The following is a 17,842-nucleotide window of genomic DNA, read 5'->3' as shown; positions in this document are numbered from 1 at the left end:
GAGTTGAGAGAGCTGTGCTTATGAGGTTGTCGCTTCTTACTGATTTTAAGAAAAATATGTACGTTGTATTTCTCAAAATATTACACACAAGCATTCCAATTATTTATCAAAAGTAATGGTAGACAACCTCTCTGGTGTATCCATGCTGAAAATGAGATATTTCTAAAAATCATTTCTAGAGTTCTGCAAGTTATTTTAAAAGCCTATATGTTAAATTCTGTGTATCTACAAATGCACACACTGAACGCAAATAGTATTTATTTCTGTTCAATTATACAACGTGGCTGAAATTCTTCCTGTGCAAGAAACTAGATCAAGACTGACGAATCTTACAACATCCTGAGAGCATAAGCCGTCATAAGCTGTGTGTAGGACATGCATTGGGTGTCTGCAAAGGATGAACGTCACCCTTTGTGTTGTCTAGTGTTGCGATTAGTGAGCCTGAATACGAATTGGCTATTCAGACAAGTCTCTCTGGTGCAATAAGGAGGAGTTTTGCCAGTATAGGAGCTTGGGGGAAAAACTCATCCTCTGAGTAAATTTACTCTTGAATTCTCTCCTCCTCCTATACTATCTGTTTCTAAAAGTAGATTTAATGTAAGCTCTCTGCATGCACCGTATGAAAAAGAAATCGTCCGTGATGCAGAATCTAACTTGAGGTGGAAAGCCTAACCCCTTACCTAGCAGTGGAATGCGTAGTAACACGGTCCTCTATCTCCCCTCACTCCTAGTAAGCTTTGTAGTAATAAACAGAAGCTCTTCAGGATGTACACCCCTCGGAAACATAGGTATTCAGCATCCTGCCTATTCACATGGTGTTTGAGAATGCCAACTAACATCAGGTGCATGATTCATTTACTTCCCCTCCTCAGTGCTTTAAAGTTCCTTACTTCTCCATAGGAGGTTTCTTAATTTATTTATTTTTAAGTGCTTGTAATTCCCTTGTTGCTTGTTGCCTGCAATGACGTTAATACAATGGCGATAATGCCAGTTCTTTGAAACTCGTCTGGTTGGACGATTGCAGTGTGCAGCACGCCACGGTTTGCCAAAGCCCAGTTCCCCTTCTCTGCCTGAGACGCGGAATGCATTACCCTGCGGAGATCTAAAAACGGGGTGGAATATTTGGGTAAAGACATTTCCCCAAGTCCAAGAGGATTTTTATAACCATGGCAGTTGAGTTCTCCATCTAATAATTAGTGGGGAATATTAAGCTATAACACGCTAGGCAATACCAACGTTCAAAACGTGCAATAGTTGTTGAGAAGAATCCCCTTGGACACAGCCTGTGGAAGCTGTGCTTGCGTCCTGTAGTGGAAAGTAGAGGAACGCATGTGAAATCAACCATCTGCCTCAGATGAATTCTGTGGAAATTGTGTCTCTTACCAAAAATGGTAATTCCTAGATGGATGGATCTTATGGGAAGAAACCCTTGATTTATAACTCAAGCTTATTACAATTTTTTTCTTACTTTTTAAAAGTAACATAAAAGACAATAGAAGTACAAACTGATGATAGAAAAATGAGATAAAAAATAGTTTCTCTTCATCTGGAAATTGTTTTGAAAAAGGAAAAAATACACAAAACCCCTGAACTTCACTTATTTTTTTCTGATTGATGATTGAACTTTAAGACACTATGTCCCTGAAATTCTCGTTATTACTCATTGAAGGTATGAGATATAACACCACATTTCTTGGGTTCATGGTCCTAGCATGAGACTGGTGGAGAAGTCTTGAATGTTTGAGCTTCAGGCCTCACTGTACTATCCATTGCATTTGTATTTGTTCAATTTAGCTTATTCTCAGTAAAGTCGTCTGTAGGCTTGGTAAGAATCAACATCTGCATTTATTGGAAGTAAACTGCTGAAAACTGGCACATACGTTTGCTTGCTGTTGTTTTCCATGGGTGATAATTTTTGGCAGTTTTAGCTTCTGTCTTGACTCAAGATCCAAATCATTCTCCCTCACCCTCAGGCGCTCCAGTTACTTCTGATTCATTTCAATTTCTTCCTATTCCCACTTCCACCAGCTGGGTCAGTATGAAAACTGAAAAATAAACCGTAAATGGTAGCAAGCAGTAGTGCTGCCGGTAGTGAAGCAGGGCAGAAGATAAACTTGACCAGAAATGCAGGGAGGTAGGCAAGGAAATAGGGGAGTGGGACTGGGAGGCAGAGAGACGCTCAGTTAACCAAGAAGTATTGTAAGACAGTCCTTGGAAGACAGACAGAGTGGTGAGTATGGGAGAGAAAAGCAAAGATTCGTAAGCATTTATCAATTTAAACATAATCTGATCAAGTCTAGTCATTTGGTCCAGCAGAGAAGTACTCTTGTTCCCTGCAGTGAAGCTACAGTGACCTCTAGTGTCCCTAAACATCTATTCCTTCATAAATCAAAGGTGGAAAAGACAGAATTTAAAAACGAAGATGTAGGAACTAGAAAGTGCTTGCTAGTTCCCTATGCCAGGGAAGTGAAGGCTCATGCATGTACTGACAGGAGGAATGAGTGGTGAGATCCTACAACTGACCTTCCGGAAGGAAAACAAGAGAGAGAGGAGAGAAGTCACTTGCTTTTTTCCCTACAGGTGCCAGTTATAATTGATCTCCACTATAGGATGCTTCAAAGCTTCACTGTTATCAACGTGAATACATTCCACAACTTGCAACCTGCGAGAATAGTGGAGCAATAGGTCCAAAGAGATTACCATTGCCGAGGAAGATAGTAATAGGAAGCAAGTATGTATATAAACCAACTGGGATAACCTATAAATCACGTAAGGTACAAGAAATGATGGACAGACACACATCTAAAGGAATGCAGACATGACAGGAGACAGCTGTGGTTCTCTCAGATCCTTGTCATTTAGGTCTGACTCAGGAACTTGTGTAATTTCATTTTCCTGATTCTTTCTCATGGTTTTTGCCTTTTGGACCAATATTCAACTTAAAGTTTGGGAGTACTTACAGGGACATGTGCCTTTCCAATGGCCATTAACAGGTTTACATTAATTCAAGGGATTTCCTTTGGATATTGTGTACAAAGAGAGGAGAAAAGGGGAGAGAGAAAAATAGAACAGGCTAGGTCCTGCAAGAGGTGAAGGATTTTTAGCACAGCACTGGGCAGTGCTAATCCAGCCAGCATTAAATCAGAGTGAAGGGCCCTAAAGGCTTCAGTTGGCTACCAGTTCAAGTGCAGAGTACCCAAAGATGCTTGAAAGGGCATAAGATTATCTCCACTCTGTATCTCTAACATCATCCCTACCGCTATTGCAGAATCAAGAGCCAGATGCTATATAGTCTATAAGGAAAGGGACTTTCACTGTGGGAAAAAGCCTGGTCAGGATGCCCCCAAAATTCAGTTGTTCCTTCATGATCTGTTATTTATCAAATATAGAAGAGCCCCATGGCAGCGTGTGCCCAAGGGCAGCAGCTTTCTTCTCCCAAGCATGAATTCTCCACTGCTGCAAGTCATACAGTTTATGCCTGCACTGAGTAGGACCCAGTGACTTCAGGAACATTTCCCACCAGTCTCAAAATAGGAACAGGTATCCAAGAAGTGAAGAACAGCTATAATCAGTGTCTTTGGAGAAACTCTCAAGATGCAAAATAGAGTTTCCAAACCACGCTTCCTTCAGGGGCTGCGTTTCTCTTCACAATGCAGCTATCCTCCGCATGGACCCTTGGCATGCCATTACATTGCCATTGCTACAAAGCAGATTTATTATTTTTTTTAAGTACGAGGTCTGCATTTAAAATGAATATTTTCATTCTCAGTGTTGCGCTTTTGAAAAATGTCTCTAGTACAGATGAAGTGTCTACTGTTCCTTTCACCATTGCCTCATTGCTTTGATTTGGAGAACTAAAGATATTCAGGTTAAGTAGCCATTGTGTACCATTCAGCTTTTATAAATGAAATAACCATGTGTACAAATCATTTAAAGGCAGCCATTGCTCTCATTAGTACAAATTAATTGACAGAACAACATGTATGTTTTTTTCATTTTTTTTATTTTCATTTTTATCTTGGAGTTAATGGGAATGTAGTCCATACTGATCATTTCTATGGCTGTTTTATCAATCTTCCTTTCATTTAAATTAGTGCAACAGAAACTGTCCAAAAACTTTTTTACTCAAAGATTTCTAAAAACTAAAAAAATACTTCATGCTTCGATAGCAAATACAAGTTGAGCCATAAGAGGAGTTAAATGAAGCACAGGGGACACGTGCCTAGGAATAATATCTATAAGAAGTCCATTTTGATTCTGTTGCTCATGCTGTATAGTATGACAATGCAATAATGTGGTTAATAAATATTTTATAGCTTATATTTTCATGAAGCAGTACAATGCAAAAGATTCCTGAGCTGAAATGTCATTCAGTCTTGAAATGCAATTTGTATTGAAAATTAAATTTTAGAACTCGCTTTTCTTTCTAATAGTAGGTTCTGTGGGTCTTTTGTATTGCATATGCAACCGCACACAGTACTGCAGGTCTGGGTAACAGTTTGCAATGGAAACGGATAACATTTCTAGCACCATGATGTGTTTATTTAAACAATTGCTTGCTTTGGGCAAGGGAAGAAGGGGATTACATTCAGAAATTATAGTAAAGGTATTCTTTCAAGTGATTCAACATGCCATATAGAAATACATTTATTTAATAATCTTCCTATTGGTGTGCTCATTTGTTAGTGTTCTTGAAAATTATCTCATTATAAGCTTCCCAGCATGTTCTTTGCCTGCTACAAACTGCAACCTTTCTGCTCTCAGTGATGTTTGTATCCAGAATGAAACGCTATGCTATGCTATGTTATGCTATGCATGGACAAAGATGTCTGATTATCTCAACATTTCACAGCCACAGAAATTTGTAACTACTTTCCATTTCATATAATTACACATTAACACTGTATTTTCAGAGTGCAGTAGGTTAAACATCTGAGAACCACGTAGTCCACGTTAGCATTAGTTAATTAGCTGCAGAATTCATTTCTGTTGAAAACATCTTAGAGGCATGCTGATGTTAAATGCAAAGACTTTGAGAGTACTAGAAAGTGTCCTAACTTCAAATACAATATAATTTGCAGGTAGACAGTCTTTGCTATAGATGTTTTAAAAGCACCCCCAAAGCTTATACCAAGGCAGTAGGACTGGAAGCAAGACCCAGTAACATCATGCCATGAGCAGCTACTGCATCGCTCCCATCATCTCTTCCCTTGCAAGAACAGGACCACCTGTACAGGCAATTGAACTTAATCTTGTAGATAAAACAAGGTGCCCAAACCTTGGTATCAGACTTCCTTTCTGTTTCCCCTTTGTGCCTTCTGCTATAGGAAGAGGCAAGCAAAGGCAAAAATGTTAAATAATGAAGAAGCATAGGCAGATAGTCACGGTGACCACAGGATGTTCATCAGATACGTTTGAACATGAGCAAAGGTAATTTAAGCACTGGAAAGTAGAAAATCTACCTATGACACGTTTAGCTGAGTGGAGGGGAGGGTTACAAGCGCAGGAGGGAAAAAAATCAGCTTACACTTGGCCAACTATAAGACCACAGGGCCACCATTGAACCACCAGTCACAGTCATGAGCTTGGCTGGGCTCTTGTACCTGTCCTAAAGTGCCTGTCCAATACCGCCTGCAGGTAGTCAGCTCCCAGCTTAATCTCCAGCAGCAACTTCAGTGAGCACACAGCGTATCATTACATTTCCATTAATTGGTCATCGTGCTGTTTCTTGGATGCTCTGTTAATTTTGGTTTTGTCTTGTCCAAGTAAGTGCTGTAACAAGGAATTTTGGATATGGGTGATCACTAACAATGCATATGAAATGTTGGAAGTGCCACATCTTGAAAAAGCATGAATATACTAACAGTATTTTTGCCTGCTTAAGAAAAAAAACACCAAAATGACACTACATGGCATGCAGTAATAATAGAATACATTTTGTTCTTGTTTACCTGAAGAGATGGCCAGAAATGCACTGAGCTGGGCTGACTAAAATGAAAATAAATCTATTTAAAAGTCAAGGAAAAAAAATAGAGATTGATCTGTAACAATTGGGCAAAATTTGTTTCTCTTTGTTAATTTTAATTTCCTTTACAAGGTTATTCTGTACTGTAAAATAGACCGCTACTGATGATACCTCTAACAAAAAACAATTACATCAAATCAGTTTCGTTCCCAAATGAAATATATTCAATGAAAACAAAAGTGTGTAAGAAACAGATTCATACCATTGAGAATTTTTAGAAATTATTTCCTAATATCATGCAATAGAAAAAAAAAAAAGGAGCGGAGGAACCATGAAATAAAATAAATTTCTCTTCTTCACAGTCAAAAGCTAAGTTTTAAGGAGCGGGTCCGGATGGCCAGCCCCCGAGGTCAAAGTATAAAGAACAGGCAGTCTTCAGTTGGAGATCGCCGGTCACCAAGTGCTGACATTGCCACCGAGGGCAGCCCCACCAAAGTCCAGAAGAGCTGGAGCTTTAATGACCGAACCCGCTTCAGGCCCTCGCTGCGGCTGAAGAGCTCCCAGCCCAAACCCGTGGTTGACGGTAGGAGTTTTTCATGCCTCGTTTGCCATTATGCGCTGGTCCACGCCGGCTCACACTCACGTACACCTGCACTGTGAATGCAACCCCGTCTTTGGAAAGCAGAAAGAATTGTTATTTCAGGGCAGAGACACAAGAAAGCAATAGCCTGCTTCAAAGAGCATGCCAGCAATCCATGCTGGATCAATGGGCTGTGGCCAATGGTATGAGGTTCAACAAGGCCAAGTGCCGGGTCCTGCACTTGGGTCACAACAACCCCACACAGCGTTACAGGCTTGGGGAAGAGCGGCTGGAGAGCTGCCTGGCAGAAAAGGACCTGGGGGTGTTGGTCAACAGCTGGCTGAATATGAGCCAGCGGTGTGCCCAGGTAGCCAAGAAGGCCAATGGAATTCTGGCTTGTGTCAGGAATAGCATGGTGAGTAGGACTAGGGAAGCAATCGTTCCCCGGTACTTGGCACTGGTGAGGCCCCACCTCAAGCACTGTGTCCAGTTTTGGGCCCCTCACCACAAAAAAGACATTGAGGTGCTGGAGCGAGACCATAGAAGGGCAGTGAAGCTGGCGAGGGGTCTGGAGAACAAGTCTTATGAGGAGCGGCTGAGGGAACTGGGGTTGTCCAGCCTGGAGAAAAGGAGGCCGAGGGGAGACCTTGTCACTCTCTACAACTACCTGAAAGGAGGGTGTAGCCAGGTGGGGGTTGGTCTCTTCTCCTGAGTAACAAGCGATAGGACAAGAGGAAATGGCCTCAAGTTGCACCGGGGGGGGTTAGCTTGGATATTAGGAAAAATTTCTTCACCGAAAGGGTTATCAAACATTGGAACAGGCTGCCCAGGGAAGCAGTTGAGTCACCATCTGTCATGGTTTGGGCCAGACTGGCCAATGATGGAGGTACCTGGAGGTATTTAAAAGATGGGTAGACGTGGTGCTGAGGGACATGGTTTAGCGGTGGGTTTGGCAGTGTTAGGTTAACTGTTGGACTTAATGATTTTAAAGGTCCCTTCCAACCTAGACGATTATTTTTTTTAGTAAGAAATCTTGTGTCAGTGGTGCCTAGGGAGGAACTGGTGGAAAAGGGCGTCACTATGGAAAATCGCAGGTGGACTGAATGCATCCCTTGGGTTTGGCTGCAGCAGCTCTGCCATTGCAGCTCCTCTCCCAGCGCTGGGAGCAGCTGCTGCCCAAACCCCGCTGCCTCTCGCTGGTGGGCCATACACCATGGCCAGCTGAAAGCACAGCTTGTATGGCACTGTCCCCTCCAGGCAGAGGAGCTTGCTGAGGAGCTGGGAGATGCCCTCTCACCTCCACTGGGAGCACAGCCACCACGGGATATTCTACTGGTGCTTTAAGTTTTACAGGGTTGTATCCGGTTCGGTAAGGCAGGTGGATTTAGCAAACAAAACCAGTGTTATTGCTTTTATGTATTGCTTTCTGAAGGGTATTTTAGATGTCAGAAGGACTCCTAATGCATGAAGAAGTGGATCTTTGTGAAAACGGCATGCTGACCCCGTAGCAGGCGGCAGTGTAGCTTTTACTGCACACTTTGTCCCCATGGGAAGGGATGCTGCCCCTCTCTGCTCTCCATTTGCTAGCTAAGGTCCTGCTGAGCATTGAACTAGCCACTGTTTAGGGCAAAGACCTTTTTTTTTTTAAGGCAAATATGTTTATTTACAAAAACTTGCCCAAATGGAGACAGTGACTTCCCTAACCTGGGAGCACCAAAGCTGGTGAGAGCAGCCCCTGGACAGGCAGGAGCCAAGAGCGCGGGATGAATCCAACCCCTGTAGAGAAGGGTCCTGCACTGAAAGGGGCACTCACACAGCTCTGGGGGTACTGCTGCCCCAGAGGATTTAGGTTTGGGTTTCTCCATTCACATTTTTCCCAACTTACGGATGTTTTGTGCTTTCCTGTGGGACCCCCAGACAGAAAATAAGGAAAACAAATTGACCGGCTACAACAGGAGGCTGTGACCCTGGCTGTATGGGAAAGGTACAACATAAATCATTTGATCCAAGTAAAAAGATACAGCTTTGCACTCTTTCTACAATTGCAATCATGCATGTTTCATCCAACAATTGTGGTAAAACTAATTAAACAGAAGTGCGATTTCGGTGTCTGCTTCCTTTTTAGCGCACATGTTATCACAGACATGTAGGTTGCAAAATACCCATTGAAGTGAAATGCCCCATCCCTCAGCTGAGGACGTCCTACACAGCTCATCTCTTCAGGAAGAGCCTGGGTAAATAAACATTTCCTGGAGGGCAAACAAGGCAAACCAACAGTGTTTGCTAAGGTCGTCCTTCCAGGCTAGCCCTCCTCTGCAGAGACCTCTCAGATGCACAAATCCCGAATTTGGCTGCGTTACAGTGAGCTGCTGGGGTGTACCAGCCACCAGGCTGCTATCCAGGTTGCTCACGGCTCCTCGCTCCATTCTGGGGCACGAGCTCTGGCTCGTGTCCCACAGCAGCTGTGGCACAGGGACGGACTATGGAATGCCGGCCTGGGTCTCACACTGACGTGGAGCTGGGACAAGGCCACTTGCACCGCAATGGGAAGTGAGAAATGCCCTAGGTACCAGAGTGGCCTTCAAGCTACCCTCTCTTAATTTAGGCTTCCTACGTAATCACTTACACAGCGCGAGTATCTCCCCAAAACCACGCCAGCAGTGATTTCATAGGTTAAACCCCCGTAACTTGCACTGTGCCTGGAAGTGAGCTAAGAAGAGAGTAATTTGTTGAGCACACTCCCGGGGTATCAGCGGCTCACTTCTGCTCTAGCCCTGCAGCCTGCACCTCTCTTAAGCATCCATTTAGTTTTTCATCAGCCCATTTGTCACAGAAACATTTCCTCAGCACGTCCTCTATTTTGTCCTGTACATATTGTCATTAACAGCAATGACCTGCACAAGAAGAACGTGTTCCCTCCTATTGTCTCCCTTTCACGCAAAAGGTGGCATAAACGGCACCTTGGGTATTTCTGTAGACAAAAGATAATAACAACAACAGAGCGTTCGTAGCTGAGCCTAAACTCTTAAAGATCTTCCCCCTCCTCAGGGCGAGCGCGGCCTGTTTCCTTGTCAGTGGTTTCCAGCTACTAGTCCACCCTTAGGAACTGGGGCCAACAGATATGACCAATTTCTTATCCGCGGCAGGAGGAACAGCTTCCATTGTCTCCAGCTTTTAGGCAAATGCCAAGTTTCCACTCTGGGACCTCGTCCAGCTACTTCTAGGACTGGTATCATCAGAGAGACATCCAGCGTGCTCATGGCTGAAAGGCAGCTCCTTGCTACCTTACCCTATACATTGCAGGAAAAGTCAAGCACTATCAACCTTTATTTTTTAGTTTTTTTATTTTTTGGAGGGATGCGTTACCAGTTTTGTAGTTGGATATGCTTTCTGCATTGGACAACTCAATGAAAAGGGTCTGGATGTGATGTATTTCATTTAGAACGTCTTGCATTTTTCACTAGATGAAAACAGAATTTGCAGCATTTTATTAATATCTTTCAGTTGTCAGGGCCTCCTGTTTCCTCCTTGAGGTATTCTCTGGCCAAAGGATTAATTATTTTAGTGTGCTGATCTTCCAGCCAAACTAGAAGCCAACCCATTCTAGATGAAAGTCTGGGCACAAAACAATACCCTTGGAAAATCTAGTCCTTCTGCTGATTCTTACATCTCTGTAGCATGCTTGGGGGAGAAGAAATTACACTTGCAAGAGATCTTTCAGACAGAGACAACATACTACTGGGTATCCAGTCCAGTGTCAAAACTTTGTGTCAGCAACATAATGAAAAAATAATAACCTCTTGGTATGAAATTCCCTTTCAAAAAGAAAAGATATAGTAGCTTGATTTTTCCTTCATACGGGATTTGGGGTTGCAAACATTCTTCCAATAGCCCAGGCAGAGAAGGAATTACCTCATTATGAAGGTGAGGTGCACTGAACTCCATGTAAAAATAAAGCAAAGAAGCAAATATGTAAGTAGAGGGTTCAGAAAGGAAAGGAAATTGTTAGCTTACAAGGATGATCTAAGGCAAATCGTCAACGCAGCGATTTTGCGGGGCTGACTGAGTTCTGATAAAGGATGCGGCTGGAATCTGGGCCAAAACCATCAAAAAGAGACTGCTGGAAAAACAAAACATTAGCAATTAGAAACTGGCCTGTAAAGGGAGGTTTCTAATCCAGACAGGAGCTTATGGAGGCAGCTAAGAGGCTAACATGATTGAAAATGTAGTAGCCTTCCTCTTAGGCTACCCAGTAACAAAAGCTTACTAACACTGTCCTGCTGCATACTAAAACCACAGAAGGAGGGTTTCTTGGCAGTAAGCGAAACACTTAAGCTGGCCACAGGTATCTCCCAAAAGGATTTTGGCGTAGCAGCCTTAGAACAGTGTGACCAAAACTGTTGCACAAATGGCTTTATTTATGGGTAGCAACAGTCCTCTGAAACTGCCTGTAAACCATTTATTGCTATTGCCAAAGTAGGCCTGGCAACGGCAGCAATTATTTCAGCTACATATGTGCATTTGCAAATGGAATCCAAACCTGAGAGAGCTTTAATGGCTGGAGAGAGCTTTGGTGGCATGGCTGCAGATGGTCTCTCGAGAGCATTTAACAGCAGCGGAGGGGAGCTAAATCAAAAACCAAGACTTATGTAATCTGATTTTAAATACATGTCTAGTCTCTGGTGACATGTGGCTCGCAACTGCCAGAACTCTTGTTGAAGGGGAGGCCCTGCACAAATTAACGAAGGTGCCAGGATGCTGCATTTCCAGTCCCTGTTAGGAGTTTAAAAGGGAATTATCAGGACCAAGCAGGTCAAAGGGAAACCTTCACCAATCAAGAATGGTAAATAGCGAAGCAGTACAAAGCACACACTTAAAAGCATACAAAGATCGTATAGGGTCATGCAAGAGCCTTCCCCGAAGGGATGCCCTGTCACGCGGGCGAAGGTGCTGCCGGACCTTGGAGCCACATGCAGCCACTGCCATACCCACACACCAAGCGAGCCAGGGGCCACCTATGGCCCCGAGGCCTCCTCACACAGTCCCTGCACCAAAACCAGGGAAACCACAGCCAAACTGCCCAGGGGGGAAAGGCCCTCGGTACATGAGAACACCCAACGGCAGTGGCCAAAACTGTGCCAGAGTCTGTGCAAGCACTTCAGTAGTATGGGTGATCTTGTGCTTCAGGCGCTGTGCCTGTGTCTTGTTGTATTTAGCGTAGATCCAGCCACAGAGACTCACCTCGAAAAATCTCTCCTTTCCTCTTTTCTGAGGAAGAGAACCTGAGCTTAAATTGTGCTCCAGCCTTGCACAGCCACAGCTGAAGTAGTGAACGGGCGTTATGTTGTGCACGCAGTTCTCAGTGAGGGACAAAAATGCCCTATTATACTTGTTTTCTACCATCCCATGCTTCTAAGCCACTGCATGAGTTATTGTGCCTTTACGGTAACCTAGAGACATTGTGTGGCTTTTTGAATAAAACATCAAAAGCATTCAGCACTGGAGATACTGCAAACATATTTAATTTGATTAATTAAAAAGAACTCTCTAAGGAAATACTTGATTTCTTGCACCATCCCTGAACATTATACGCTCACACGACCTCTAGCCTTTCATTCCCTACAGAGTACTTGCACAAAATCCTCAGGGTAGAGTATATTATAATAACCATGGAAAGAATGCAATTGTGTGTTTCAGCCCCCATGTCCTCAGTTACTACCATGTAATTTATGCATTGCAAAAATGACAGGTTTTCCTTTCAGTAGCACAAACATCTTGACCTTGTGTATGGTTCACTTCATGTGGCAAAGGTCCTTACTTTGGTTGCTTTTACATCTCGGTTAGCTTAAATGTGCTGATTCAAAATGAAGCTGCATGATGTCAAAAGAAAGCTGCTCGATTTGTATAAACCCCATATGATGGGACTAAATGATATTTTATTAGCAACACATCAGTTTGTGCTAGGTTGGAGATTTATTTTCTTGTGATTGTTTAACTCAGTGATAGGGCTCTCATTTATTACTGTTGTCACTGTAATTAATTAGGAAGATCTTATAAAAATAATCGGGCATTCTGATCTCAGCTCCGAGTCATTTTTTTCATTTTGTGTAAATAAGTACAGGCTATTGGTTTTGAGGCATTGTTTTAGTTTATTCCAACCAAGGTCCTGGGCCGTATGAGTCCATAATTCAGCCTCTCTCTGTATGGGAGAGGACTTGAGGAACCTGCTGTGCACAGTTGCTCACTGGACTGAGCACTCACTTGGTGGTCACCGGAGACTGACTGACAAGCTCAGCTCCGTGGGGGACAGCAGCCCACCACGCAGAAGTCTGATTTGCATGGATTTCAGACAACCTCATCTGCCATGGAGAGTAAACAAAAGAGTTAAGAACTCATTTTGAGAGGGACGCTCATAAAACTTCCCAACCACCATGTAACCCACTTGCACCAAATCCGAAACATTCGAGGAATGTTACCGTTTTTCTAAAATGAAAATACAGGACTTTCCTGTGGGTACCTGAATCGAAAGCTGCCGTCCTCCTCTCTCCTCTTGCCCACAGCTACCACCTTCTTCAAACAACAGGACCTGGAAATCTCCCAGGGCACAGGACCTCTGTACGTCTTATGGAATAATCAGACATCATATCAACTGACGTGTGCTACGAGGTCTTGCACACAGACAGAGAATTAGGTGTGACATTAAGCTCATTAGTCCACAGTTCTAGATCTTATCATATGTATCTGCAATTTCTTTTACAGTTTTAACTTCTCATATGTGGTGTATGTAAAATAACAGAGATGCGTACCTAAAAATACACTAAAATCATACGTTTAGAGCCACCTAGCATTTTTCTTTCCTACTCTTCTCACACGGCCACCTGAACTTGCTGGCTAATGTGACACTATTTATGATAAGATCAACCATGTAAACTGCACAGTTATTGTGCATATAATGAATTGTTTTTAGAAAGTCTCCTGGTCCTCCGTATCATCACTCAAAATGAAAAGGACTCCTTTTTAATTAAGTAGTGGGAGCTGTTCCATGAAATATTGCCAGTGCAGAAAATTTTTGAGAAGTTAAATAATAACTAAAGATAATTGAGAGTTGTTAGAAAGGAATGCTAGAATTTTAGATATTTGGAACTTGCCTGCATTATATGATAACTGATATAAATTAGGTTTCTGACCTTAAAAAATTGCGCTTACAAAGAAAGGAGACTAGATAATTATACCCAGAATATGTAAAAAACTTCCCAACGATCCTGTCTTCCATTTTGGACAAATCTGGGCTTTTTTAGAAATGCTTTCACATACAAAATGTTGTTAGGGATATTCTTGATGGTATTCTGCTTCGTACTGCACTTCAGCTACCGAATGCCAGTTCTGGTGTTCTCTTCTCTTCCCCAGCTGTAAAGTTTTGCCTTTTCCAGGAGGGAGAAAAAAGGGAGAAAGGACCAGGCTACTCCTCCTGGGGACCGCCTGCAGGGTAGAGCCTCAGGGCATGCAGAAGGGAAAGGGAATTCCTACCAGCTCGTCCACAAGTGCTCCTCCTTCCAGGAGGCAGCAGTTTCCTTCCCTTCCTGAGAAATTGCTTTCCAGCATGGAAATGGCAACCATTTCGTAAAAGCTCCCTTTAAACGATGCTTTCAAATCTTGTCATCCTTATTCCCTCTTTCTTAATTTTGCCACTTGAATACTGTTGTGTACTACCACGGGGTTTTGTGTCATTTTCTAGACAAATATTAAGCATCTAACGTGAAGAGCACATCACGGGAGTTTACTTGTCCTGCCTCCTTCCTTCTTTCATGATCAGGAGAAACCTTTTCTGGGGTTTATTTTCAGGGATTAAGGAAATAAATATGTGATTCACTCCCTCGGGCCTCCTTTTTCTGGCCTTTGCCCTGGAAAGCATGTAAACATGTACTGCTGCCTTTCCGTCTTTGGGGGAGCTTTGAGCGTTCTTATCATTAAGCATGCGATTAAGTTCCATCCCAATTAGTGTTGCTTTTTGCAGTTGATTTTTCCTATGGAGCTTAGCAAGTAATCGCGGTGAAACAATTTATGTGAACTCTTTACCGAAAGAGAGTCAGCTTGCTGATGGTTTAAAGCAAAGGAAAATGTGAAAGAAAATCACTTCTAGGGGTAGTGAAGGGAATTTGTATTCACGGTTCAAGGAAAATAATGAGACCTTGTGAAGAGGTGAGAACCTTCATGAAACAAATTTTTCAAAAGACACTAGCCTGGGACATTTTAGTTTGATAAAGCGAAATTGCACTAATCGTATGAACATAAAGCATGAAGATGTTTGTACTTGCAATAATTTTTGAGGGAAAAACATAACTGAGATTTTGTGCAACATTCCCTGCGTTATGACATTTGTGGAAATACTATAAAATACAAGCAGGTTACCTCAATATTTTAGAGAATATGGGTTAATTCCCTAATTCTCCACAACAAATGCTCAGGGTGAAGAAAGCTACTTCAAAGGCAGTGTAAAGCTGAGTGAAATGCACCTACCTTGTGGGCATCCTAGGCTTTACCTACAGCAGCATAACAGGGGTTCTACATTGCTTTCAAAAGGGGCTGAAAGAACAGAATAATGAGAGTATTAAGCTGCCAGCATTGCTTCTGGAATGAGAGAGGTCCCCTGAGCTCAGCAGACATTTATCAGCGAGGCACTTAGGAGTCTAACGCTAAAGCAGCTTCCTGGGCCTCCCTGCTGCGGCAGACCTGTGCATCTGTCCGCACCTCCCAGGGGGCTGCACATCATGCCATGGGACCGTCTGTCCTCCAAAAGCTTTGAATTCATGATTCTAACTTGACTTGCCCAGAAATTAGATGCACTGAATTCTCCACTCATTTTCTTTCTGACCCTTCAGGCAGAAAATGAGTTTAGAGATGAGTGAGCCACGTCAGGGTGCTCTGCACCAGTGCCCTGGGCAGCCAGAGTGCTTGGATGAGGCTGCCGAGCGGGATGGAGAGCAGGCTGTGAAGCTTGGACTTCAATTCCCAAGTTGAACCCTGGATTTTGAATGATAGTTACAAGCTATGGCTTGATGTAACTCAGCACCTGTGAAAATTAGGCCACCATCCATTTTTCACCTTGAGTCATGCATTACGATGAAACTCAGTCAGGCTTTTTTTCCATATCAGTGGTTTTTTTAACAAGTTGACACAACACTCTGCTGTAACATGAATAATTGAGAGTCGTACACAGACTATCAACTTCAGGCACCTATTTAGGTTTTGCCACGTCTAAAAAGTGAATACTCAGTCTCAGCAGAATGATTTAGATCACCCACATGAGGAGTCCTAACTGCCTCCTACACAGTCAAAGAAAGATCTAACTGCTCCTGAAGGAGCATGTTTAGCTTGGAGAAGAGGAGGCTGAGGGGAGACCTCATTGCCCTCTACAACTACCTGAAAGGAGGTTGGAGAGAGGGGGGTGTTGGCCTCTTCTCCCAGGTGAATAATGACAGGACCAGAGGAAATGGTCTGAAGTTGCGGCAGGGGAGGTTTAGATTAGATATTAGGAAGAATTACTTTACTGAAAGAGTGGTCAGGCACTGGAACAGCCTGCCCAGGGAGGTGGTTGAGTCACCATCCCTAGAGGTGTTTAAGAAACATGTAGATGTGGCACTTCAGGGCATGCTCTAGTGGCAGAGATTGTAGGTTGTTTGGTTGGACTCGATGATCTCAAAGGTCCTTTCCAACCATGAAGATTCTATGATTCTATGATTCTAAGGCTTCAGAAAACAAGTCAAAGGGTCTCTGTTGGGATCACCATACTGGTCACTCTGTTAGGAGCACTTCCATAGGACTATTCATGGCATCGGCACAAGGACTTACTAATGCTGGATTGTCATTACTAGCATATGGCAGTTCCCAGAAAACAAATTAAAGAGTACAAAATCTTTTTGATTCTGTTCAACAGGAACATAATTACTTGAATATTACTGACATTGAAAGCATGGAGCTATGAGGGTGATCAGAATATTGTCACAGTTTTCCTGATGCTAGAGCATGATGCTAACAGCAGAAAACACTTCTTAGAAAGGACACGTTATTTACAGAAATAATAAATCAAACCTCGCACGTAACTTTTGCACAGAGGCATATGAAACGCAGCTACAATCTCATAAATTTTTTGTTGGTGACATATAATGTTTCAGAACAGTGTAATTTTTAGCCCATTCATTTGGGGTGATCATAAATGACTGGAGTTTGCGTGAAGAATGCATAAATACTGTGACAAACACAGAAATTCGAGACAATTTTAATGACTTGTGCATGCTTCTCTTCTATTTCTTGGTAATTGCTGTTTTGTTGTGTGATTAAATCAAAGACTGCTCTTCAGGAAGAAAGAGGAAGAAATTAAAAAGTGGCAAAGACAAGACTTTTGCCCAACATATATAATGTCAAAGATTGTGAGATAATGGCGGATGCCTCATCAGTTATTAAATAAACACTTTCCAGATTGGTGTTTAGGATCAAAACATATCCTGAATTGTAAAGATGCTCGTATTAGAAAAGAGGAATTGTTTCTGGATTGTCAGACTGGCTGACACCTCCTCTTAGGGAGACTTGCAGGGGTATGGTCTAAATCTGTATTAAGAGACACTTTGGCCATCGTCGAGACCAGATTCGTGAGCTGCCCAAGCAACAGACTTGAAAGGCCTGTTTAAGCTGGTGGTAGAGGCTCCTGGAGAGAATGGAGGACCAGTGCTAACCCTAGGAAGGCTCTGCAGAGTGGCCAGGTCCATGCAGAGCAGCTGCTGCCTGAGGTTGCCGGTGGAGCCCTCTTGGACCGTGCACAGATACCCCAAGAGAGAGCAGGAGACACGGCCAAGAAGCATGGGTAAGGATGGAGAAGCAGATGCGTGCAGGGCTAGGCGCGAGCCAGCACCAAAGGGTCTACCTGTCCCAGTTCATGATGGGGAGGGCTCTCTCTGGGAACAGACAGCAGCATGGAGCAGGGCTCATCTAAGGCTGTAGCTTAATTCTGTCTGGGAACTGGCAGAGATTTTAACAGCTGGAGCTGCTGAAGCAGCCAAACTGGCCCCAACACGGCCCCGACCTTGAGGATGAACTCGAGAGGGACAGAAACGATACAAGTACATCTCACCTCGTAACTATGTTGTACACAACATGAGCTTCCACTGGAAAAATTCATCAGAATGTGAACTTTGATTTTGGTGGTGGTGGGGGGGTTAAGCTAGATGCTTTTTTCCCAAATTGTTACTATTCGTTTCCCAAACTTTTTCCCAAGTCTGCTCAGTATTCTGAAGAAACATGAA

The 17,842-nt window shown here is 43.1% G+C and overlaps 1 protein-coding gene across 3 annotated transcripts in view; it reads left to right on the top strand.

Annotated features, from left to right (window-relative positions):
* Positions 1-17,842, top strand: part of KCNQ5 (potassium voltage-gated channel subfamily Q member 5) — a 306,072-nt gene that overhangs the window by 269,701 nt on the left and 18,529 nt on the right. For 2 of the 3 annotated variants that reach the window (XM_063330168.1, XM_063330167.1), the window contains one exon: positions 6,328-6,548. In XM_063330168.1, coding sequence (XP_063186238.1) covers positions 6,328-6,548 — 221 coding nt within the window. Of the gene's footprint in view, positions 1-731; positions 789-6,327; positions 6,549-17,842 lie in introns of all 3 variants that reach the window. The other variant, XM_063330166.1, reaches the window with a different exon arrangement.

The sequence above is a fragment of the Chroicocephalus ridibundus genome, chromosome 3 (assembly GCF_963924245.1).
Source record: "Chroicocephalus ridibundus chromosome 3, bChrRid1.1, whole genome shotgun sequence".
NCBI classification, from domain to species: Eukaryota; Metazoa; Chordata; class Aves; order Charadriiformes; family Laridae; genus Chroicocephalus; species Chroicocephalus ridibundus.
The sequence above is the reverse complement of the archived record's forward strand: the minus strand, read 5'-3'. Positions and strand labels throughout refer to the sequence as shown.